Source organism: Callorhinus ursinus, unplaced genomic scaffold (assembly GCF_003265705.2).
Source record: "Callorhinus ursinus isolate GAN/ISIS: 27379988/994484 unplaced genomic scaffold, GSC_fseal_2.0 scaffold13, whole genome shotgun sequence".
Taxonomy (NCBI): domain Eukaryota; kingdom Metazoa; phylum Chordata; class Mammalia; order Carnivora; family Otariidae; genus Callorhinus; species Callorhinus ursinus.
Genome location: NW_027397075.1, coordinates 36852289 through 36878399, shown reverse-complemented (window position 1 = coordinate 36878399; position 26111 = coordinate 36852289). Strand labels below are relative to the sequence as shown.

Genomic DNA, 26111 nt, shown 5'->3' with positions numbered 1-26111 from the left:
CCTCTGACCCTCTCCACTCAATGCTCTCTCTCACATAAATAAAATCTTTAAAAAAAAATGTCATGCTAAAGCTATTTTATTTATTTATTTATTTATTTAAAGATTTATTTATTTATTTGAGAGAGAGAGAATGAGAGAGAGCACATGAGAGGGAGGAGGGTCAGAGGGAGAAGCAGGCTCCCTTACTGAGCAGGGAGCCCGATGTGGGACTTGATCCTGGGATCGAGTCCGGGGTCATGACCTGAGCCGAAGGCAGTCGCTTAACCAACTGAGCCACCCAGGCGCCCTAAAGCTATTTTATTTTAAAGGACAAGAAAATATATTTGAAAAATAATGATACTTATTTTAGTTCCTTCTTTGAGATTGTTTTTTGCTTGAATTACAAAACAGAGTTCTCCCAACATTTCTCCGTCAGTACATCCCATTAGTCATACCCCTGTCAATTTCCATGGTACTCAACTTCCAGAGTAGGAAATTCTCCTCCTAACTTCCAAAGGGAGGAAAACAAACAAAAACCTAGGGTTTTTGACTGTATCCTACTTATGATGACCTGCCATTACCAGTTATTTGTCAGGAAGCAACAATGATATACTTGATGTCTATTTTTTCTAGTTCTTGTGGTACAATAGAGAAAAGCTGCAGAGGAACAAGTTTTACTTAGCTTTTGTAGTAGCACTGAGTTTTTTGTTTTTGTTTTCCTGCAGATATGGCTGGGGAGTATTTATCTGTGCACTGGTGCATTTCCGCAACCACACCACACACACACCTATCTATCCATCTGTACATACGTGTATTTTATGAGTACATACTCCTAGGTTTTTGTCATTGAATGTCTCACATCCAGGTGTCAATGTGAGATAGTGGGAGCTGATAAAGTTGTCCTATGGTAAACATTTCTCTGGGTTGCTGGAAAAGTTTGATGACTTCCAGAATAATGATTTTGAGCTTTTCCTCAGTGGCCTTTGTCTGATAACTAGTGGGCCATGTGCTTTTAATTGGTTTGGTTTTCTTCTGCTGACACTGAGAAGTAGGTGTGAACTCTGTAGGAAGGCGTGCATCTCTCAGAGATAAGGGCCTAAGGCCTTATAGCGTTTCTTTAGGTTATTAGTTGTTACTAATGATATCTCTCATCCTTTCCTGTTTTGTCTGAGTTGCAAGTTTAGGGGAAAATGTATATTAAGGAGTTTAAAGTTGGTGTTCACAACTTTTAACAGAGAGATCAAGGACATTGACGTTGATAGCAAGCAAAGACATTCTGAGTAACTTGTCTTGGCTTCCAGCTAAAGTGTCAGCTTCCTTTCCCACATACTAATTTTAGAGGAATGAATAGGACTGACTCATATTCATGGGGAATGGGAGGGAAGTTGGGAAACTATAACTGTTAAAACTTGAGTCCTGGAATGTGCTTTGGGAGTTCTACTTGCCCACCCCCCAAGCAGTAGCTCTATGGTCTGTGCTTCTATTTTGTTTTGTTTTCTTATTTTTTTGTTTTTTACATAAATGGTTTTGTGGACTCGGTGCCAACTGAAATTTAGAAGTAACTTTGTATTTCATATTTCTTATCCCTAAACCTTGATTGTTATTAGCATTGAACCATATATGAGATATATTCCTTGACAAACTGTTAAGAGAAAAAATGAATTTTTTTTGAGGGGTGAGACTGTGTCATTTTCCAGAATAACCTTTCTGTCTTTTTTTTAACTGAAGTATAGTCGACACACAATATTACATTACTCCCAGATATACAACATAGTGATTTACTCTATACGTTATGCTTTGCTCACTTCAAGTGTAGCTACCATCTGTCACCACACAATGCTATTACAATACCATCAACTATATTCCCTATGCTGTTGTACCTTTTATCTTGGTGATTTATTCATTCTCTAGAGGGATTTAAGCCTGTATCTCCTACTCCCCTTAACCCATTTTGCCCATTGCCCCACCCTCTCCCCTCTGGCAACCATCGTTGTCTTTGTATTTATGGGTTCATAACCTTTCTATCTTTGTATGCCACCATACTACACCACACATGGGGTTTCCTAAAGAAATTTTTTTAGTTGGTGTAAAAACCATTAGTAAATGCCAGAAGGTTATATCTAACTAGGCTGCTCTGTTTAAGCTACAGGCTAAAGAGATCAATCAGGATATGATGAACAGCCAAGTTTGTTTTCATTGTTTTTTAAAAAAATGTTGGCATAAGAGTTCATGATTGATTTTTCACTGAGTTCTGAGTTTGACAATAGACTGCTGCTGCTTGAGGTAAAGCCCTAACATCTTCTTTTCTCTGATGACTTCCTGGCTAGGTGAAAAGCTGCGAGTCCTTGGTTATAACCAGAATGGTGAGTGGAGTGAAGTTCGCTCCAAGAATGGACAAGGTTGGGTACCAAGCAACTATATCACCCCAGTGAACAGCTTGGAGAAACATTCCTGGTACCATGGACCAGTGTCGCGCAGTGCAGCAGAGTATCTACTCAGCAGTCTAATCAATGGCAGTTTCCTGGTGCGAGAAAGCGAGAGCAGCCCCGGGCAGCTGTCGATCTCGCTCAGGTATGAGGGGCGTGTGTATCACTACAGGATCAATACCACCGCGGATGGCAAGGTAAGACTGGCCAGCACCGCCTGTAGGTGTGGACTGGCTGTTCTTTAGAAAAAATACTCAGAATGACTAAAGAATATAGTTTTTATGTCAGACATGAAATAAAATAATCACTGATGGGAATTTGGCCTATTTGGCATGTGAGAGCTTACTCTTTTCAAAAGAATATGGTAATGGGAATTAAAAACAGTATTACATTAATAGTTTAATGATGAGATAGATTTGAAGGTGAGTGAAGGAAACAGTTATAAGTTAGCAGTCTAATCATCATCAATATACAGATAGATATAGGTACTTCCAATATGTGGTAGAGAATTGACAAATTAAGCCTTGGATCTTTGAAAATTATAATAATCTCTACCAGAAAGTTCACAGAGTAAGAATTTGGGCTTCTGAGACTGGGATTGATGCCTAATGTATGTTACTATAAATAGATTAATCAGCCATTTAGCAATGTACATGTTGGAAAGACCAACCATTGTAGAGTGGTTGTGTTAGAATGGAGCTGTTTTACTTTATAAACTGTGAAGCATACATAGGTTTATGTCCATTCTATTGAACAGTAAATTTACATTGAGTCATTTGTTCTGTTCTTTCCATCTGTGTGATATGCATAGTAGGGGAAAGCACAGGGTTTGCCAAGAGCAAACGGACCTAGTTTGCTGGGTACCTCCACCGTTGATATTTGTTAACTTTGTGACCTTACTCTAAGCCTCAATTTCTCATCCCAATTTACTGGATCGTCATGAGGATTAAATGAAGTAATTTCCTTAAAACATAATGGCTGCTACAAAGTAGGAAATAATTATTAATTCTGTTTCTCTTTTGCATCACCTTACAGACATATTGTCTCCTGATGAAACCACATAGAATCAGATAAGTGATAATGTAGGAGGGACCTAGCAGCTCTACTTCTGGTTACATACCGAACAGAAATGAGTGCATATATGTACAGAAGACACGTACATAATGTTCGTAGTCGCATTATTTGTCATAGTCCCAAATTAGAAACACAAAATTGTCTAACAACAGAATGAATTAATAAATTGTGTATTCATAAAATAGAATCTCATACAACAACAAAAAATGAATGTAGTACTACTGTATACACTCTGACGAAAATCTGTGGCCCGCCCAGTTGCCTGCTTCTGTAAATAAAATTTTATTGGAACACAGCCACACCCACTTGTTTATGTATTGTCTGGCTGCTGCTTCATTCTTACAGCAGCTTTGAGTAGTTATGACAGAGGCACCATAGCCACAAGCCTAAAATATTTACTCTCTGGCCCTCTGCAGAAGTGTGTTGACCCATGTCGTAGGTGAGTCTCACACATGTAAAGCTGAGTGAAAGGAGTTAGTGATTGTCAGGGGTTGGGCGTGAAGGGAATGTGAATGGCTGCTGATGGTATGGGGTTTCTTTGTAGGCTGATGGAAGTGTTCTGGAGTTACATAGTGGTGATGGTTGGACAACTTTGTGAATGTATTAAAGCCACTGAATTGTATACTTGAAAATGGTGGATATTATGGTATGTGAATTATATCACAATAAAGAATAGTGGAATGAAAGAAAGGCAGGCACACAGTGCATATTGTATGATTCCATTTGTGTAAGTTCAGAAGCAGGCAAAGCTAATGTAAGGTGTTAGAAGTCAGGAGAGTGGTTATCTTTGAAGGAGTGAATAGCTTAGCTGGGAGGGTGCTGGTAGTGTTATAATTCTTGGTGTGGGAGAGGTTTATGTGGGTGGCTCACCTTGTAAAAATCATCAATTCTGCATGTACTATGTATTCTTCTGTATACAACACAAGTTTCTTTTTAAAAAATAAGCTAGCTCCCTTGGGAGATAGGGTTCAAAGACTGCTCATCTTTTGTACTTTAGTTACTTGTCACAAATAACTGTTTTGTTAACAACCCTGATATAAAATTGTGGCTCTTTTTTTAATGGCCTAGCTACTCAAAAGCACATCCTAATTAAGTAAAAATCGTAAGATCCTAAATACTCTCTTCCTACCAAAAAAAAATGGAAACCAGTGGTTCTCAAGTTATGTTCTGTACAAGATTCTGAGTTGGTATTTCATGGCCTTTCAGAAGAGGGCAGATCTCCCCCCTTCCCTGCTTAAATCAGCATCTCTGCCTCTGTCTTACGGATTTGGGTTTCACAGTCTTGGTGCTTCAAAATATTTGAAGACCAGTGATCTTGATGATCCAGAAAGATAGCTTGGAAGCTGCCCCCGCCACCCGCCACCCGCACCCCGCCTTGCCCCAAGCTTCTTTAGGAAACACGGGAAGAGTGGTGTAAAGAGGATTAAACTTAAGTTCTGTGTTTCCCCTTCTCATCATCATTTAATTCTTTCATTTACCTCTGTAAGATAACCTCCTATCTTCGTATCTTCAGACCAGTGAAATTAATGGGCTTTGAAAAAGGTTTTCTGCCCTCTTTTCTAGTTGCTTTAGCTTTTCTCCTGCCTGCCTCACCAGGTGTACGTCACTGCCGAGAGCCGCTTTAGCACCCTGGCGGAACTCGTGCACCATCACTCCACTGTGGCCGACGGGCTGGTGACAACATTACACTACCCAGCGCCCAAGTGTAATAAGCCCACAGTCTATGGTGTGTCCCCCATCCATGACAAATGGGAAATGGAACGAACAGATATTACCATGAAGCACAAACTTGGGGGCGGTCAGTATGGAGAAGTTTATGTTGGCGTCTGGAAGAAATACAGCCTTACGGTTGCTGTGAAAACATTGAAGGTGGGTTGCTGAGAATTACAGTTTCCAGGCTTTTTTTTTTTAATTTGTGCTGAATCACTTGGAAATATGAGTGTGCCCTTCTTTAACTTTGGAACGCTTTCCACCCACTGGTGCCAAGCACATCAACAAATTGATGATTAACCTTAGTGCCATTGCTGACAGTGCAGGGGCAGATTATTCACTGCAACGCAGTGAAACCCACATGTGGGGAAGGTTGGTCTCTGGAGGCTGTTGATGTAGGTCTTAGTGGAAGGTTAGGAGCAGATTTTAAGTTATAAAAGCAAAACAAGCTGTTTTGCTTCCTGAGAATGACCCCTGCTGGATAGCATTGTTCATGCAGTGCTCAAGGATCACGGGCTCTCTCTTCTGTCCTTGAGCTCTCTGCCTTGTGCTCCCCCATCTCTCTTAGATCACTTTTTCTTGTTCCTAACAGTCACAGAAATCTTTTTCCTGATGCCGTTGTCTTCTTTAAGCAACCTAGTGTCCAATTACAGTGTTGTCACTCATTCCATTCTCTGAAGATCTCCCATATGCCTCCGTAGCTCTGGCGTATCCTGTGTAAGAGCTGCTCTTTGGCTATGAGTGTAATCAGTTCTGGTCAGCAAACATTTATTAAGCATATTTTGAGTCTGAGACAATATGCATGGCTTTGCAAACATGTATTGCTCCTTAAGGAATTTGTCAGGAAGACAGATGTGTAAACAGCTAACTCTTCTGTCTGCTCTTTTGAAGGCTTAGCTATCTAGGGAAGTAAACTGTCAAGAGCACCGAGTTATCCATCCAGGTCTCCTAGGTCTCAGTTGTGATAGGATGCGGTGGCTGAATTTTGCTTGCCCTTGTAATTTTCACTCCAGTTTCAAATATTGGATAAATTTGGGGACACTTTTCTTTCTTAATCGGATGTCTCTGGAGCATATTACTGGTTCTGATAAAATTTCTTTAAGTAATCTGCTAAAATATTCAAAAGATACCTCCTTTTAAAGCTGTAGTTTTAGGATTGTGAGTTGACTCAAATGATTAAAATGGGATTTTGTCCCTCTCCTGTTTTGTTTTTTGTTTTTCTCTTATTTTTCCCCCTTTCCAGGAAGATACCATGGAGGTGGAAGAGTTCCTGAAGGAAGCTGCAGTGATGAAGGAAATCAAGCATCCTAATCTGGTCCAACTATTAGGTGAGGAAGCTTGCCTGAACCATAGGTTTCCTTGAAGGTCCTTGTCTCCCATCCCCGTAATTTGCAAATGCTGCTTTTGAATCACCATGGTGGAAGCTCCAGGTGCAAATCTGCTTCAGTAGATGGTTGTCATTTTAATCAGCAGGCTCTCTGTTTAAAATTGCCCTGGAACGGGGTCCTGGCTGGCTCAGTAGAACATCTGATTCTTGATCTTGGGGTCATGAATTCGAGCCCCATGTTTGGTGTAGAGATTACAAACATAAATTAATTCAACAGATTTTAATAAAAATTGCCCAGGAAACAATGGCCTGGATTGATTACAATATATATAACTGCCCACCTTGTGGTAATTGCCCCAGATTCAAGGTTAGAATCACTCAAAATGATACCAAACCAAACATTGTCACAAAATATTTTTACAAAATAAAGAGACATAAAGAACTGTTGAAAAGCAGATTACAAATTGTGGCCACACCCATCGGTTTACCTTGCTAAGCAGCAGGTGGTAGCCTGTGTAGAATGGCTCCTCACCTGTTCAGGTCACAAAGAAACTAGTGACTGAACTCTCAGCCCTTTTGAAAGGAGGGCCAGTTTCTTTGGGGGTTCACCTTGAGCCAAATTGTCCCAAAGGAAATAGTCTCTTGTTGATTCTTTACAAGGAATCTGCCGTGTATCAGTGAAATCCTTGACTATGGAAGCAGTCTTTTTACAAAGCATGATACGAGCTGGGCTCACATGCTCTTCAGCATACACACAGTTGCTGTTAGTTTTGGATAGATATTGTTAGTGTGCAGGTGAGGATGGGAATCACAGGCATATACAGAACTCAAGACATTTTGGTCTTCTTGACCCCTTATGGAATTAATGCTTTTGCCCAAACAGGCAAATACTCAGATGCATGTGGATTTCCAGAGAATGATGTCGTGGAAGCCAACAACACCTTCATCTTAACTTTGCTGTGTTATTTTAGGAGAATGTGATGGTGAGAAGGGAAAAGATAACTGCTGAGCTAGACTTTAAAATGTGTCTGTTATTCTTGCTGAAGTGGTTGGGAATTTTTGGAAATATACTAATAAAACAAGCTCTGTTCTTCAACTATCAGGTGTGTGTACTTTGGAGCCACCATTTTACATTGTGACTGAGTACATGCCGTATGGCAACTTGCTTGATTATCTCCGAGAATGCAGTCGAGAAGAGGTGACTGCAGTTGTCCTGCTGTACATGGCCACTCAGATCTCTTCTGCAATGGAGTATCTAGAGAAGAAGAATTTCATCCATAGGTATGTAAAGCCTGGTTATTGCCTGTGACTAACCATGAAGCTACCTTGCTTGAGGTGCAAATAAAAGAATGTGAGAACCTTCCCAGAAATTTCCAGATGATTCAGAAAAGCAATTTTCTCTTTCATAGGGCTTGCCTACTATAATGTGATTTCCAGCTTATAAACCTACTGTATTTTGGTTAAAGTATTAATGGGCCTTTGCTAATTCTCAAAACAGAATGCTCTTTATTTTGCCCAGGACCATTTCGAAGAGCCTTTTGCTCTATCTAATGGCTTAATTTTAAAAATAGTTTTCTGTCTTGGTAAAGAACTTAAAGTAAAGCCTTGTAGAAAAGCATCTTTTGCTCACCTCTGAAACCTCTCTCAGTGTACTCGTAAATAGGAAGCCATTTTCTGAAGTCTGCCTCATTCTAGTATCACAACTGCCTCTTGATGATGACTCTACAAGTGACAGATAATTAGTGACTTTCTGCCATGTTAGCAGCTGTCAGCAGATGCTGCTGTGTCTGTCAGCATGGACTTACCCACTCTGCTTGTAGCGCAGAGAACCGAGAAGAGAGTGTTCATGACCATTTTCCTCACCATCTGAATGGAATCACATCAGGGTTCTCTTCTCCACAGAGATCTTGCAGCCCGTAACTGCCTAGTGGGAGAAAACCATGTGGTAAAAGTGGCTGACTTTGGTTTGAGTAGACTGATGACTGGAGACACCTATACTGCTCATGCGGGAGCCAAATTTCCTATTAAATGGACAGCACCAGAGAGTCTTGCCTACAATACCTTCTCAATTAAATCTGACGTCTGGGGTAAGGTCGGAAGGGGCTTCTGTGTCTGTCATTTTATGTTTTTTAACAAATGTTCTTAATTATTTAGAGCTTCTCATTTATGTAATCAGTAAACTCTGCCTTGACCCCCATCCTTCATCAGTCATTCAGCAAGAATTTATTAAATACCTGTTATCTGCCAGGCATTGTGTTAGGCACTTAGCATAGAAAAATGTAAAGAAGAAAGTGGGGAAAAAAAAAAACAAGTCCCTGCTTTCAGGAAGCTCATAGTCTAGATCTAGGATTGCATTGGAATTTTACTGATCCTCTCTCTGTGAAGCTCCCTGTTTTCCATAGCTCATTTTCTGAGTACTGTGACACAGAGTAGCCTCTTCTTTTCAAAGAAGGCATGATGGAATTGCACCTAGAGTTTATCCTTGTAACTAACTCATCTTGTTTTGGTTGCCCTGGAAAGCAGTCTCATTTAGCAGAGGCTCATGGACTGAACAGGTATAGAAATTTGGGTTGTAGGCCAGCAGAAATAGTTGTAAGATGTTAAATCACTTTTACCAGAAATCTCAAACTAAGAAATAATGTGTGACAAAATCAACCAAATTTTCTTTGCTAGTGTGATTTTTCCCCCTGATTTTAAAGGAGTTCATTTCTATTTTACTCCTTTAATATTAGCTGATCTAAAAACTGGAACTCATTAAATAGATCATAGACTGTTCTAAGAGTAGTTTGGTTCCGTCCCAGACTTTTATGGTCATAATTTATTCTCCCTCACTACAGTAAAAGGGATCTAAATAAAAACTGGAAAATTTATGGGGCACCTGGGTAGCTCAGTTGGTTGAGCATCGGACTCTTGGTTTTGGCTTGGGTTGTGATCTTGGTGTCTTGGTGATGTGGGATAGAGCCCTGCTCGCACTTAGTGGGGAGTCTGCTTGGGATTCTCTGTCCCTCTCCTGCCCCTCCCATCCCCACTCACACGATGTGTGCTCATGCATGCTCTTTCTCTTTTTTTTTTATTTTTTTTATTTTTTTATTGTTACGTAAATCACCATATATTACATCATTAGTTTTTGATGCAGTGTTCCATGATTCATTGTTTGTTCATAACACCCAGTGCTCCATGCAGAATGCATGCTCTTTCTCTTAAATAAAAACTCTTTTTTAAAAAATTGGGAAATTGGGGGTGGCTGGGTGCCTCAGTCATTAAGCGTCTGCTTTCAGCTCAGGTCATGATCCCAGGGTCCTGGGATCGAGCCCCACATCGGGCTCCCTGCTCAGTGGGGAACCTGCTTCTCCCTCTCCCACTCCCCCTGCTTGTGTTCCCTCTCTCGCTGTGTCTCTCTCTGTCAAATAAATAAAATCTGTAAAAAAAAAAAAAAAAATTGGGAAACTTACAGAAAACAGCCTTGAGGTTATATCTGAAGCATTTTGTGGCAGGTATCTTAGAAGGACAAGTTCAGCTGTAAGAACTAGAATGCTATAAGAATTAGAAGAGTATACTATGTTGTAACAGTGTGAATGTTATCCAAAATTTGAAGAGAAGTTACCTAATAGTATAAAATAGATAACAAATCAGAGAAGAAACATTCAGCTTTTTTTTTTAAATCCCTTTTGCAGCTTTTGGGGTACTGTTGTGGGAAATTGCTACATATGGAATGTCACCGTATCCAGGTATTGACCTGTCTCAGGTGTATGATCTATTGGAAAAAGGATATCGAATGGAACAACCTGAAGGATGCCCCCCTAAGGTTTATGAACTTATGAGAGCATGTGAGTGTTTTCTTTTGTATTTTAATTTTGAAGGGTTAAGTCAGTGATTCAGCATGATTAACAAAATAAGAAACTGTTTTCCTCTCAGTGTTAGATTTAATCCAACCTCCTGACGTAAAAAGGGTTGGTCAGGGGCGCCTCGGTGGCTCAGTCAGTTAAGCGTCTGCCTTCAGCTCAGGTCATGATCTCAGGGCCCTGGAATTGAGCCCCACATTGGGCTCTGAGCTCAGCGGGGAGTTTGCTTTTCCCTCTGCCTCTGCCTCCTCCCCCCCGGCTCTCTCTCTCTCAAATAAATAAATAAAATCTTTAAAAAAAAAAAAAAAAAGGTTGGTCATTGATCAATCAGCCAGTTGGCATATATGATAAACCATCAAGTTTAATTGGAATCCTAACAACAGTTGTCCATGGTCCATGTATTGACTAAATTTCCTCAAACCAGTTGCATAATAAGGATAATAAGAAATTGGGTTTAGGGGCGCCTGGGTGGCTCAGTCGTTAAGCCTCTGCCTTCGGCTCAGGTCATGATCTCAGGGTCCTGGGATCAAGCCCCACATCAGACTCCTTGCTCAGTGGGAAGCCTGCTTCTCCCTCTCCTACTCCCTCTGCTTGTGTTCCCTCTCTCGCTGTCTCTCTCTGTCAAATAAAATCTGTAAAAAAAAAAAAAAAAAAAAAGTTGGGTTTAGAGTTTGGGTAGGGGAAGGCTGCTTTCAACCAGATAAAAATGATTGCCAAAGACTGTAGAATACTTGAAAGTAACCTCTCATGAATAAACATAAGCATCTGACTTCTTACAGATGAGAAAGCTGGAAGGTGAGTAGGGAATTAAATTGCATTGTGTTTAAGCATATGTCTTGTTATTTTCCCTATTGTCCTGTTTTTGTCAAAGTGAACTCTTAAGTTCCTCCTTTCTGATATCCTGTTATATTTCTGAACATGGACAGCTGATTATAAGGTTAGAATGAGTTTGAAGATAGGTCTCACTTCTTTCATTTTTCCAGTAGAAAACAACTTTCCATTTTAGAAACCATTTCCCTACCCCTCTTTATCCCTGTAGTAGAAAGAATAGAAGGACCAGCCCTAGGAAATGGTTTATTACACCTGAGTCTGGAACTGAGAAGCAGCCGCCTCACTGTCATTGTGAACATCCTGGACCTCTGCCTCAGTAGCCTCACTCACAGGTGTGCCGCTGGATATTTAATTTCTGAAAGGAGCTTTCAGTATTTCCTTCTTTGTTACATAGGCTGGAAGTGGAGCCCTGCCGACAGGCCTTCTTTTGCTGAAACACATCAGGCTTTTGAAACCATGTTCCATGACTCCAGCATTTCTGAAGGTGGGAATCTGGCAGTTTACTGGTGGTGGCCAGGTCTGGGTGGTGGTAGGGGTGATAATTAACATTTCAAAAATGATAGGCTCCTCTAGTTTGGGACTCCATCTCAGAGGACTGAATTAATTCTTGGCCTTTATTCTTGTTTTGTCCTTTTTTTTTTTTTTTTTTTTTTGCTATTTTTAAATGTGTCTCTATGTCTCAAGCTTATTTCTAACATTGAAATTGTATTTTAATTAGGAATTCAGTCTCTTCATAAAGAGAAGTTTGGTAGTTCTTAAAGCACCAACACTTAACCATATATGGAAGGGAAGAAAAAATGAGTATGAAGAATATTCCACCTCCCTGAACCATATCTACAAAGACAGTAGCAAACTCAAATCATGAAAGCAGTATCCAGAAATTTCATTTCTGGAAATAGATCTTAAGGAAATAATTAAGGGTATGAATAAAGATTTAGCTACAAGGATGTTACATCAGCGTGTAGTTTTTAATATTGAAAAATGAGCAATTTAAAAATCTAGTGGGATGCTAATTATTACATTCACACAATTGAATATTTAAAATGATATTCTAAAATATATTGACATGGAAAATAGTTTTAAAATGAGCATATTAAGCTATGAACAGTGAGAGCCCTTTTCGTATCTGAAAAACCGGTGTATGGGTGCCTGCAGGCAGCTTCTGACATGAGTACACGGCGACTCTACAATTACATGCTGAAGTCAGACAGTGCACTTGTTATGTAGACAGGCTGTTCCTAGAGAGCTAAAAACAGAATTCTTAGTTATGTGTGCTGATTGGATTCTTCAGTACAGCTCCAGAGTTTCGCACATATTTTTCAAATTTTTTCTTTCCTTCATAATTGAACATAGAGCTTACGACTTAAGTTCAGGTTTTAAAATATAAGAAGAGGAAATCAGGCAAGTTGAATTTTGTTGTCTTCCATTAGCGAAATATCATTTCTTTTTTTTTTTAATTTTTTTTATTGTTATGTTAATCACCATATATTACATCATTAGTTTTTGATGCAGTGTTCCATGATTCATTGTTTGTTCATAACACCCAGTGCACCATGCAAAACGTGCCCTCCTCAATACCCATCACCAGGCTAACCCATCCCCCCACCCCCCTACCCTCTAGAACCCTCAGTTTTTCAGAGTCCATCATCTCTCATGGTTCGTCTCCCCCTCTGACATACTCCCCTTTTCTTCCTCTCCTGTTATCTTCTTCTTTTCCTTTTTTCTTAAAATATGTTGCGTTATTTGTTTCAGAAGTACAGATCTGTGATTCAACAGTCTTGCACAATTCACAGCGCTCACCGTAGCACATACCCTCCCCAATGTCTATCACCCAGCCATCCCATCCCTCCCACCCCCAACCACTCCAGTAACACTCAGTTTGTTTCCTGAGATTAAGAATTCCTCATATCAGTGAGGTCATGTGATACATGTCTTTCTCTGATTGACTTATTTCACTCAGCATAACACCCTCCAGTTCCATCCACGTCGTTGCAAATGGCAAGATCTCATTCCTTTTGATGGCTGCATAATATTCCATTGTGTATATATACCACATCTTCTTTATCCATTCATCTGTCGATGGGCATCTTGGCTCTTTCCACAGTTTGGCTATTGTGGACCGAAATATCATTTCTGATAAGAAGGGGAAAAGTACAACATTGAAGTTGAATGAAAAGTATCTTCTTCTTAGTCCTCTGCTAGCTGACACTTGTGCACATCACCCTGTGGGCCGGACTGAGCAGCGGCCCCTCACGGCCCTCTTCTTTCCTCACTGTGCTTTGCCTCATGTGGAGTTCAAGTGGTAGGAATCACAGGCTCCATTTCTTTGGTGCTTCTGTGTCAGCTTTTAACTTCTGTTGAATCCTTAGTTAAATATTTCTGTTTCTCTTGAAAATGTTCTGTCCTTTTAGAAAATCAACCATTATCAAGTTTCAAAGGTAATTGCAATTCAAAATTGCTAAACAAGAAATTTAAGATTATTTAACCCGTATTTTATTAAGCGTTTAATCTGTGGCAAGCACTTTACTGAAGACACAGAGATAAGACATAGTTCCTACCTTAAAAAGATGTATTTATTGGTTAGTTGTGAGTGGAAGAAACCTAACTCAAGCTTTCCAAAGCAATAGAAGGAGGATTTATTGGCTCATAACCAGACCCTTGTGTGGTTCAGAGTCAGTAGAAGCCACAGACTCAAGTAGCTTCGGAACTTACTCCTTCCCCAGCCACTCCCACCCAGTATCACTTTACTTTTGCCTCTACGTTGATCCCATCCTCAGAATCTTCGAAGAGGCATGGGGCACAGTTGCTAGCATCCTTGAGGTCATATCTTCATGCTTACGTCTGTCTCCCAGATGCTGTATATAGCAGCGTAGGAAAGGAGTCTCGCTGGCCTGGCTTGGGTTATATGCCATGTACCCATTCTTGTGGGGGAGTCAGTTTTTAAAATAGTTGCCCAAAAATGTAAGAAAAATCACAATATATCACAATTTAGTTGATCTCACTTGCTTCATTTTTGTTCAGGAATGAATAGCAAAGCATGCCTTTGCCCTAGTAGAAGCCACAAAACACATAGCCCTGTTCAAAAGGGTGAACACTTTTTCAGGAGCCTCATTTGCTTCATTTGCATGAAATGAAATGAAATGTATCCATCCTCCTTCTTGGTGTAAGGTACAACCTAAAAATAAAAGTAACTCCAGAAATCTATCCGCTTTGTTCAGCCTCTGAACAAGCACTCAGTAAACAAGTCTAGTTAAATGATATGAAAGCCTATGAAACCATGCTTCTTAACATTACTCCTCATCAGAGAAGTCCAAAATAGAACAATGAGATACCACTATATCCTAGCACCAGAATGGCTAAAATTAAAATCGAACCCAAAAACCTCATAATATCAAACTCTGGCAAGCATGCAGAGTAACCAGAACTTTTATACAGTGCTAGTGGGAGTATACAGCCATTTTGGGAGACAGTTTGGCAGGACCCAGCGAAGCTGAATTATGTGCACCCTGTAACCCACCGGTCCTGCTTCTGGGTATGTACCCAGCCGACGTACGTACGATTCTGAAGCAAAGGACACGTAGCCGGGTGTTCCTAGCGGCATATTCACAATAGCCCCAAACCAGAAATAACGTAAATATCCATCAAAAGAGGAACGGCCTGATTTTGGTAGATTCACACGTTTGGACAGTACGCATGAAAGCCCCTGCCACGTGCAACAGCGCAGAGGGATCTGCAGTCATGGTGTTGAGCCAAAGAAGCCAGACATAAAAGAGTCCATACTCTGTGATTCCATTACATATTTTGGTGCTCTTTTCTCCAGTTTTTTTCTCAGTTGTATATCTTTTCTGAAAAGAAAACCTTTTCTGTGTCATGACACTGGTCTGATCAGTCCCCTTTCTTCCTCACAGAGGTAGCTGAGGAGCTTGGGCGAGCCGCCGCCGCCTCATCTGTTGTCCCATACCTGCCCCGACTGCCGGTACTTCCTTCCAAGATGCGGACACTCAAGAAGCAGGGGGAGAACAAGGAGAATATCGAAGGTGCACAGGACGCCACAGAAAATTCTGCTTCTAGTTCAGCACCAGGTATGGGTCACTAGGCGAGTAGAATGAAACGTCTCATTCCAAGAACCTTGGGGTATGATGCTCGATCTCCACTTTTTGTCCGTCTTCCCTGAGGAGGGACCGGATGGCGTTGAAACAGCTCCCGCTCTTGTGCCCGGCCCCGCAGTGCCAGCGGTAGTCCCGCTCTCTCCGTCCGCCCCACAGCTCGGCCTCCCGCTCTCTTTCCTCAACTCCCAAATCCCAGACGCTTAGCGTCTTTACAGTTCTGGCAAAAACTGCTTCTTTGAGCCTGATAGATGAGGCCAGGGTGTGCTGTGGTTTTTAGAGAAAAGACAGCTGTCGAGGTGAAAACCAGCAGGTTGTTTCTTCGCATTTATATCCCATGTTGTATTTGGAACTCATCGGTGTGAAATAACATATTTATTAGTTTCCTCTGAGTCCTGCTAATACCTGACATTTAAGAGATCCTGACAAAACTTACAGTGAAGCCTTAGTTACTCAAGTGTAATGGAGTCACTGTTTGTCTTTCACATTACTGATTGGCCATTTCTCATCAGGGTTCCTTAGAGGTGCACAGGCCCCAAGTGGGTCCCCAGCATTGCCTCGAAAACAAAGAGACAAGTCACCCAGCAGCCTCTTGGAAGATGCCAAAGAGACATGCTTCACCAGGGATAGGAAGGGAGGCTTCTTCAGCTCCTTCATGAAAAAGAGAAATGCTCCCACACCCCCCAAACGCAGCAGCTCCTTCCGAGAAATGGAGAATCAACCCCACAAGAAATACGAACTCACGGGTAACTTCTCATCTGTTGCTTCTCTACAGCATGCTGATGGGTTCTCTTTCACTCCTGCCCAGCAAGAGGCGAATCTGGTGCCACCCAAGTGCTTTGGGGGGAGCTTTGCACAGAGGAACCTCTGTAATGACGATGGTGGTGGGGGCGGGGGCAGTGGCACTGCTGGGGGCGGGTGGTCTGGCATCACAGGCTTCTTTACACCACGCTTAATCAAAAAGACACTGGGCTTACGAGCGGGGAAACCCACAGCCAGTGATGACACTTCCAAGCCTTTTCCAAGGTCAAACTCTACATCTTCCATGTCCTCAGGGCTTCCAGAGCAGGATAGGATGGCAATGACCCTTCCCAGGAACTGCCAGAGGTCCAAACTCCAGCTGGAAAGGACAGTGTCCACCTCTTCTCAGCCAGAAGAGAATGTGGACAGGGCCAATGACATGCTTCCAAAAAAATCAGAGGAAGGTGCTGCTCCAAGTAGGGAGAGACCAAAAGCCAAACTTTTGCCCAGAGGAGCCACGGCTCTTCCTCTCAGAACCCCCTCTGGGGATCCAGCCATTACAGAGAAGGACTCTCCAGGGGCGGGGGTGGCTGGAGTGGCAGCCGCCCCAAAGAGCAAGGAGAGGAATGGTGGGGCGCGACTTGGCATGGCTGGAGTCCCAGAGGATGGCGAGCAGACAGGCTGGTCTTCCCCGGCCAAGGCTGCAGCAGCCCTCCCAACCACTCACAACCACAAAGTGCCAGTCCTTATCTCACCCACTCTGAAGCACACTCCAGCTGACGTGCAACTCATTGGCACAGACTCTCAGGGCAATAAATTCAAACTCTTATCTGAGCATCAGGTCACATCCTCTGGAGACAAGGACCGACCCCGACGGGTAAAACCAAAGTGTGCCCCACCCCCACCCCCAGTGATGAGACTACTGCAGCATCCGTCCATGTGCGCAGACCCCATGGAAGAGCCGACCGCCTCAACTGCAGGACAGCCCATGGCAGAAACACAGGAAGGAGGGAAAAAGGCCGCTCCGGGGGCAGTGCCCAGCGGTGGGAAAGCCGGGAGGCCAGTGATGCCTCCCCCTCAAGTGCCTCTGCCCACATCTTCCATCTCGCCAGCCAAAATGGCTAATGGCACAGCAGGTACTAAAGTGGCTCTGAGAAAAACCAAACAGGTGGCTGAGAAAATCTCAGCAGACAAAATCAGCAAAGAGGCCCTGCTGGAATGTGCTGACCTACTGTCCAGTGCCATCACGGAGCCTGTGCCCAACAGCCAGCTCGTGGACACTGGCCACCAGCTCCTCGACTACTGCTCAGGCTATGTGGACTGCATCCCTCAAACGCGCAACAAATTTGCCTTCCGAGAGGCTGTGAGCAAACTGGAACTCAGCCTGCAGGAGCTGCAGGTGTCTTCAGCAGCTGCCGGCGTGCCCGGGGCCAACCCTGTCCTTAATAACTTATTGTCATGTGTACAGGAGATCAGCGACGTGGTACAGAGGTAGCCACTGTGAGCCTCGTGGGAAGACGCTCACAGCTCTGAGGGGAGAGGGAGAGGGGCTTGTTTTCCTGTGTTCTTGTTTTCAAAAAATGAAAGACTGATACTTGAGTGTGTTTATGTGAAGTACCTCAGATCTCTGAGTTCTCACGTTTACAGGTTCATCTCAAAAACGACAAAAAGCAAAACACGTAGGACAGGGAAATGAGATGGGGACGGAGCAGTCGCAGACAGGATTGGAAGGTGCACCAGAACATCAGGGAACGTGTGTGTGTCAGGCCACGAAGAACCCAGTCCAGCCCGCTCCTACCCGGAATGCCATGCGCTGGTGACACGGGGCTGCTCTCGGCAAGGCCGCAGGCCTGTGCCCGCCCGGGGACTGGTGGTGGCACTCATTCCACACCACACACTGGGGTGTTGGCTTGGGGCTCCAGGGGGTTACGATCGGTGATGACGCGCCACCTCGCCGAATGAATCGGGTGGGACAGAGGAGGGGAAAGCTGGGAATGTACCGAGGGACCTTTCCTTTGAGGCTGTTGGAACGCAGCTGTTTCCACAGGGCTCCCTGCTGCAGTAAGAACTGCGGATCAGATTGCTAGGGTGTGCTCCTGCCCTCTTGCCCATGGGGGTGCTAGCTGGTGCAGGAAGTCGTCAGGGAGATTGAAACTTCCTCCTCACATCTTCTCCACTGATGAGCAAAAGTCATTTCTCCCCGTCTCATAGGTTATTTCCTAGTGGACCAGGATTGGCTTTCTGCTTGCTGGTGCCCGTCTATAAATCATAGGCATAGGGGTTTCCTTAGTGGTTCCTCTCTGCTCTTTGCTGGGCAGGCTGTCCTCCTTTATCTCTGGCAGTATTCAGGGCATTGACCAATGTTGACTTTGAAAATAGTGGTCATGTACAGGTTCTCTCAGGAATCCTTTTCTGATACGGTGCCCCTGCATACTGACATACTGGCCAAGGAATTGAGCAGCTCTATATTTCTTTATCAGCTAAACTACCAGAGAGGGAGGTCTCTTCTTGGAATCCAGTGGCCAGGTCCAGAGGTCTGTGACTGAGAGTTTTCGAGAAGCTGACTCGGTCCCAATGGCCATTTCTCTGTACCTTTCTCCTCCCTTATCACCTTAGACCCAGGCTAGGTAGAGAGCAAGGAGAAACATTCTCTCACTCTCTTTGGATTTCAAATGAATCACCCCAAATTATTCTTATATGCTTTTCTCCTTTCACATATCTCTCCCCCCCCCCCCGTTGTTGTGCTTGTCTGTAAATATCCTATTGGGAATACGCTTTGATATTTATTTTGTCATTTCACCTCTCTTAGAAGAATGCATAATTGAAGGGGCAGGTCATTTCCAGGAAACACTGATTAAATCCTAGAGACCTAATGACTTAACCCCCAAATATGTTTTGCTGTTGAAAAATGGGCCTTTTCCTTTCCTATTCAGTTATTATTATGGAAACTAATTAGGATCATATGGAACTGAACCTAATCGGTTAGATACTACTCATATTCTTGATATCAGGTCTAATTTTCATTAACACTTCATTCTCTTTTTAAAGCTTTACGACCACCACTCCCCACCCGCCCAAGGAGAACCTGATACAAAAGAATAAATACACTATTTTTTTCCTCCCAAAGGAACATTAACTTAGGAAGATAGGAAGTGAACATTGATGACCTGTGAGTTTTTTTCCTGGCTCTGTCATCGATCCATTGTCAAGCCACAGCCCCATCTCTTAATCTGTTAAATGAAGGTAATGCTACATCTTCTCAGGGGTCTTTTGCAAATGAGTGTATAGCTGTCCCTTTGAGAGCCACTTCAGTGCAGCGTTGTTACGTTGAAAGATTTCCATTCTTTTTCGCTCAGGAGCAGATAATAGAAATGTTGAACTGCTGAGATGATGCTAACTGGGCTAGAATACTAAGGAGGAAAAGCTATGTTTTGGACAGTTTGTCATCTTTGACCAAGAAGGAAATTTAGTTTTCATTAGAAAGAAAATCTTATTGTGACTGCACCAAAGGAGGCCCAGGCCAGGAGCGGGGGGAGAAGGGGGAGAAAGTCCCGGGCCTCGCTGGCAGGGCATGGGTGAGCTGCATCCGTAGGTCACGGTCAGGTGCAGCACAGGCGGCTAGCGATCCAGCCGGGCTTTCTGTGGTGGTTGGACGAGAAGGCAGAGTTCCTTTCAACATGGATGGAGGCCCACGGTCGTCCCACCTTCCTCTCTGCTGCTCCCCGTCAGCAGTCATTTCCATGAACTTGAAATCGTTTTAGCCATTAGCCTTTTAAGGGTGGGACAGGGAAAGCTAAAACTTTAGAATATTATGCTGCTTTTTAAGTTTATCTGTCATTGTGGGATGCAAGTTGAGGGGTTAATTATAATTGTGTTTTTTAGGGGATTTTTTTTTTTTTTTTTTTTTTTTTTTTTTAAGCAAGGGATCTTTCCTTGAGAGCTCTGAAAATAAGCCTTGGAGGAACACTACTGAGTGTGTGTAAGCTCCCTGGTTTTCTCACCGCAGAACAGTCTTGAGGGCGGGGACTGTGTCTTACTCAGGGGCAGCACCTGGCTCTGTCTTGCCTACAGTAGGTGCTCAAGAAGTTCATGAAATGAATTGCTTTTTCTCAACACTGTCAAGCAGCATGAACGATTGTAGCACAGCCCATCCACATGATGCTTGAACTGTGTGGGACTCCAGGGGTCAGGTGAAAGAGGCACTGTCAACTTACTAGAAAAGTATCACTTGACTGCTCCTTTTTCTAATTGAAAAGGACCAGATTTTTAAAATAACCTTATGTAAATTCAAAAGTTTGAACTCAAAGCAGAGAAAACTGCTTCTCGAAACTAAAAACATAGTCTCTCTAGTTTAAAAGCAAAGCCAGGAGCAAGAGGCCTTCTACAAGGTGTTGACAACTCTCTAAAGTGGTTGGTATACATAACCTTTGGGCTGGCACCACTTGAGTCCTTTCACGTACAGACAATATAATTTCAGCTTATATTTCTTACCTTAAAATGCAGTGTTTTGTGTGGAATACATCTTGATTGTGTTCTACATGAAGTATTTTCTTAAAAGGCTTTGTGTAAAATTAAAGTGTGTATATTTTCCTACAGACTTCCATTGTGATTTTCAGAGATATAGCCTTAAAAAAGATTGGCCCTAAGAAATTCATTCAGTGTTTTTCCAAATGAACCCCTATTCACTGATATCATTAGAGTAGAGATCCTTTGCCAGTTGCATTTTTGGGGTTTAAATTAGAATTTTCTTACAATTCAATTGAAAATTGGCTAGTAAAATCATACCCAGTTAATAAAACATGCTGACTTAGCTAAGGTACAGGCCGTGTTTATTTAACTAAAGTCCTGGAGCTTTTGAGTTTTAAAGGATACAGTATAGATAGTGTTGAGATTCTGAAGCCAGTCCAGAAGGCAAGTCATTTAACCTTCCTGAGCCTTAGTTTCCACGTTGGAAAACAGGGATAATAATAGTAACTACCTCAGGGTTGTTGTAAGGATTAAATGAGATAATGTATGTAAGATACTTAGCTTGAGTGCCTGGCGCATAATGAGCACTCCATAAATGGTCACTGCTCCTGCTGTTATTACCACTTAGTCTAGTGGGTCTTCGCCAGGGATGGGCAACAAAATCCCTGGAATTAAAAAAAAAACAGTCTGATGCATTGGTTCACCCCAGATTAGACTTCCCAGTGGGGTGAGGTCTCAGCCGAGAATCCCTCCAGGTGTTTTAGATACCCAGCACTGTCTGAACACTATCAGGACCCCAACCCTTTCCTTCATAGCTTCAGAAGTTGGAAGAGAGGATGGTGAAGTTACTTGCCCATTATCTCAGTTAATTAGTGGCAGAGCCAAGGCCATAGGGTTCAGGTCTCATGACTTTCTGGTTGTGGGGTCTTTCCACCCTTCCTGCTGCCTTGTGAGACACTGCCAAAAAAAAAAAAAAAAAGTGGCTCAGATAGACAATCAGTCTGCACAGTGCTGCACACTTTCTAAAGCACACACTTCTGGCACGCTCTGACTGTAAGGGGCTTGCGTACTGAGTAATGGCAACACTGGCGAAGCAGGCATGCAGTAGAGCTCAGTAATTTAGAAAAATGTGTGTGGGGGGGGTCATTCTTTTGGACAGACCCCGGCAACACAGCAGTAGTCTGTGCACTTTGTAATAAAGAAATACTAACTCGAGTTTTAAAAAGCCTAGTCCTACATTCCTTTTTCTTCAAAACAAAACAATTTTATCGTATCATTTTAATGACTATGAGGTAATGTATATGAAAGCACTTTGAGAAAAGTATCAAATATAATTTAACTATAAGGTTGTGTTATTACTGTCTGTTTAGAAGATCAAACAGTTGGTTAGATGCTGATTGACTTAATACACTTTTACCTGTGGGAGACCAGAAAATGCAAATATATAAATAATCACCCCTGTGACTTATCACATTTGTAAATATGAAACCGCTAAATGAATATGTGCAGGCATAGTAAGTGTTTTGCTAAAATTGTAGCTCAGCCGAATAACTTCAGAAAACTACGGACCAACTTTCTGGTTTAATTATAATCATTAAAAAGTAGTAATGTGTACCAGAATAAAGAGGCTCTTCCAGGGACCTTGACTCAGGAAGAATTGAGGCCCTTTTATCCTGCGTTATCCCACGTAACCTTTTAGGTTACGTGTTCAGCCAGTTAGCATCCTGACATGGTGGGCGCAGACTCGTACCTGTTGATGGTGGTGTCTTTTTTAACGGATGTCCAGCGTGGTTTTGTTGGGGTTTCTTGGAGGGGAGCGGAGGTGTGGGATTGGGTGGCCATAGAACCAGTGCACTTTGGGAATTTTCTAGGATTTCCTACCAGTTAGAAGTGATCTTGACATTCATTGCGTGTGTGTGTGTGTGTGTGTGTGTGTTTCTAAAATGAGTAGCTAAGCACGATTTGCCTATTAGATTATAAAATGCCCCAGAGGAAATCGCCTTGGTGGCCACTTTTGAGTTCAAGCATCACCGCACTCCGACCTCTCCCTTCCGATGTTTGTTATGGATGTCATCGTACTGTCAGGCTATGCTCCCACAGGAGTTCACATTGGGCTGACAGGGTTGTCAACGTTTTCGTTCATCACGATTTTTGGGTTTTGTCATCTTGTTTGGCATTAATTTGTTTTATCTGGATTTGGGTCCATCTCTGTGCCCTAAGCATTTGTTATGACCAGTTTTCTTATGTAGATGGGTCTCTGGATGTAAGTTTCTTATGAATTAATAGACCCCCAGCTGTCTGTATCTCTGTCAAGCCAGTAGCTCAGTTCTTCTGTGAATGTCTGTTTTGGTTTGGGATGTGTGGGAGTGGGAAAGAGAGCGGGAAAGGCAGCCTGGAGGGAGCCTCTATCCTTCTGACAGAGGCAGGCCAAGGCAGCCCCACAGATGCCTGTCCCATCCGTGCAACAACCCAGGAAATTGCTGCTGGCCTCACTAGTCAGAGAGGAGAGGCCTGGGGCTGGTTCTAAAACTTGTCCCACTCATAACAGTCAGGATAGTTAATTCTTTTGGATAGAATTCCAGTTTTCCAACTGTCAGAATTTTGAAAATTCAAATGCAAGGCTTGCTTTTCTGGGCAAGCACCTGGAGTGACGATGATTGTTGTTACCTGCCCTGTTACTGCCAGAACTTTAGGGCCATTCCCTGCCCTCCTGTATCGCCGGGAAGTGTGGCTGGATTTCCGGGCTGTGCAGCGCGCCACCTGTGCAGAGTGTCTACACAGGTGACTAAGACAGCCTCCAAGTCTGTCTGGCTTGACGTTTACTGCAGCGTCCCCATAGGAGGGGTTTTCCTGCTCTGGGGCTGCTTTCCCATGCCATACCAGAGCTGAAAGGGTTCATCTTGAAGATAACACATGTGTAAGGCACTATTTCCTTCATTTCTGCCTCTGCACCCTAGATCCCAAGAACAGGATGGGGTAGGAAGAGCGCGTGCTGCTCCCTGGGTGAGAGGAGGCCTAGGCAGGTCATCTTGATTCTAGGATGACTTGGAGTGGTAGAAGTCACTCTGAGGATTGTGCCTTCAAAGATGGGTTTTGTGCGTTTTGCGGAGGAGAGACTTGGAAGCTGGGTTGATGGTGCACACTTCGTGAGCTAGAACTGGTTAGGTGGGTGGCGGGGGCTCAATGCCCCAGTCAGTGAGAGTCCCTGCTTGAGATGTTCCCCCCATACAGGGCGCTGATGTGACAGACTGCACTTTTCTCCAGCCCGCTTGGGGAGCTGGGGGAAGGCTGCTCTAACTGGACCCTTCCCTCCCTCCAGGTGAACTTCTTTGCTTTTGTTTTCAGTTAGGAATTTGAAACTGTTTACGTCTCTTAGAAAAATTACATCCTTTAACTTTCCCATTGTTAAGTATACATAGTGAGCACAGTAACAAGGCCCTGGTAACAGCCCAGGGTCACAGATGGTGTGTGAACAGATCTAACCTGCAGACCATCTGAAGGAAAGGGTGTCTCCTTTAAGTCGAAAGCTTAGGCTCCACTTTGTCCTCAGACCACACCCAATTCGTGCCCTCTGTGTCTGTTCTGTGAAATCCTTTGTTCATCATTTTACTCAGAGGAGCAAGTTTCTGGGTCCTGCATGTCACTCCAAGCTGCTGAGCTCTACATGCAGGGCTTGAGGTCTGGGAGCATTCTAGTCAATTCTTTAGGACATGGTGGAGGTGAGTGGTCCAATGCTGGTGGCCTTCAAGAAAGGAGATAGTTCGTCTCATTGAAGCTTGCTTATTCGGTTTGCTTCTGAGCCTCAGGATAGAAGTTTCAAATCATGTAATTAAGCACCGTAAACTTCAATTGGAGAATGGGACTTCTAGTTAATAAAATTTTCACATGTAAGGATAGTTTTCATCGGTTGTAACCCAACAGTAACACAGGTATGCCTAATAAATTTATTCTTGATTCAGAAGATATTGCAGGATCCTGTAGGGCTTTAGTATCCTCACTGGTGAATCCCAAATACTGTTCTGCACAATTCAGAAGTACCATACCATGTGTTGAGAGTTGGCAGGCCTGCCAAGAGACCGAGATGTTTCTGGTAGGTGAAGGCCAGGTAAGCCAGCCTGCCTTGATATGGACAAGCTGTTTTTCACTGTGGCCACTGTTCTTGGGATTCCGTTATGAGAGAAATTTTCTGAGATCTTGAGAAATCACCTTGATTAGAGTGATTATCCTTCAGAGAAATTAGTATTCAGAAACTAGAAAGGACAATGAGGTACTCTTAGAGTTCTTTAGGGCATATGTTTGAAAACCCTCAGCTCTCAGATCTATATAGAGGGTCTGTCTTCTGTCCACATTCTGTACCTACACCATTGGGCTGAGAAAGGGGAGTCGGTGAAAGAGGAGTTACTCAGATCTTTCCCTGTGGTGAAGAGAAGCTGTGCCCTGGTTTGGTGTGTTGGCCACGAGCAGGCTGACTGAACTGTGTATGCATCCTCAGAACGCCCCATCTCCTGGGTAGACCCCACACTTTTACTTCTTGCAATCTGATTCTGAAATGACTATCAGTGGAGAAACCCAGTTTTATGCTTGCTTGTCAAAAAGAAGTTTGAACATTTCATGGTGGTTGACGGAACTTTGTCCTACAGCCTATGATTCAGTCTTTAAAACTCGTTTAACGTTTATACCAAAGGTCACGCTCCGCAGGTGTATGCGTGGTGGATGCACGGGGGTGAGGCCTGGAGGGCCTGGCACTGTGCATCGCTGAGGGGACACAGGGAGACAGTACGGGATTTCACTGGAAACACATCAATCATGGGTCACACTACCAGTGTTGTCAGGTATTTGTTCTTGTAATATATTTTCAGGTGTTTTGTTTTTCTAATTTAATTCTCTCACCCTGTTGTCTGACTGTGAACTGCTAACAGTGTTAAACTTGATGTAAATAAATGAGGCCCTTGAAAGGGGAATGCTGTCTGCCTGTTGTCTCACAAGGCTTGCCAACTTGTGTTTTATTTTAAATAAAGGTTGCAATATTTTATTGGCAAAGTAGGCCTCTGATTGGAGTGTTTCTCCCACAGTTTTAACTGAGAGGGAATCTGTGCAGAATGTATCTTTTCCCACAATAAAACAGAAGGCTAAGGTGAAGCTGGTTTTGGCAACATCCCTCTGGCACATTCTTTAGATTGTCCTCTGTGGGAGTGAATGCTTGTTCTTCGATGAATTAAACTTTTTGGAAACGGCCAAAGGCATCATCTGGAGCCAAGCAGGTACATACGGTGGGTAATGGATGTACGTGCATGTGTGTATCTAACATAAGGTGACTGTAAAGGGAGACTTAATTCTCTCAGAGTCCACTCTGAGGACACTCCAAATAGGTTCTGAAAACTTTTATCCAAGTGCCAATTGTATTAATAGAAAGGTGTTTTTTAAAAGATTTTTTATTCATTTGACAGCACAAGTAGGCAGAGCGGCAGGCAGAGGGAGAGGGAGAAGCAGACTCCCTGCTGAGCAGAGAGCCCAACGTGGGGCTCGATCCCAGGACCCTGGGATCGTGACCCGAGCCAAAGGCAGACGCCTTGGTTCTGAAAGTTTTAAGCCAAAGTAGCATTAATAG

At 43.1% G+C, this 26111-nt stretch overlaps 1 protein-coding gene across 8 annotated transcripts in view; it reads left to right on the top strand.

Moving 5' to 3' along the window:
- ABL2 (ABL proto-oncogene 2, non-receptor tyrosine kinase) overlaps positions 1 to 25543 on the top strand; it is a 116130-nt gene extending 90587 nt beyond the window's left edge. For 4 of the 8 annotated variants that reach the window (XM_025877728.2, XM_025877727.2, XM_073900064.1 and 1 more), the window contains 9 exons: positions 2307 to 2602; positions 5076 to 5348; positions 6433 to 6517; positions 7620 to 7797; positions 8419 to 8603; positions 10191 to 10343; positions 11584 to 11673; positions 15098 to 15271; positions 15808 to 25543. In XM_025877728.2, the coding sequence (XP_025733513.1) occupies positions 2307 to 2602; positions 5076 to 5348; positions 6433 to 6517; positions 7620 to 7797; positions 8419 to 8603; positions 10191 to 10343; positions 11584 to 11673; positions 15098 to 15271; positions 15808 to 17531 (3158 nt within the window). In that variant the 3' untranslated portion in view covers positions 17532 to 25543. The other 4 variants (XM_025877731.2, XM_025877729.2, XM_073900065.1 and 1 more) reach the window with 2 other exon arrangements.
- The last annotated feature ends 568 nt before the right edge of the window (positions 25544 to 26111 follow it).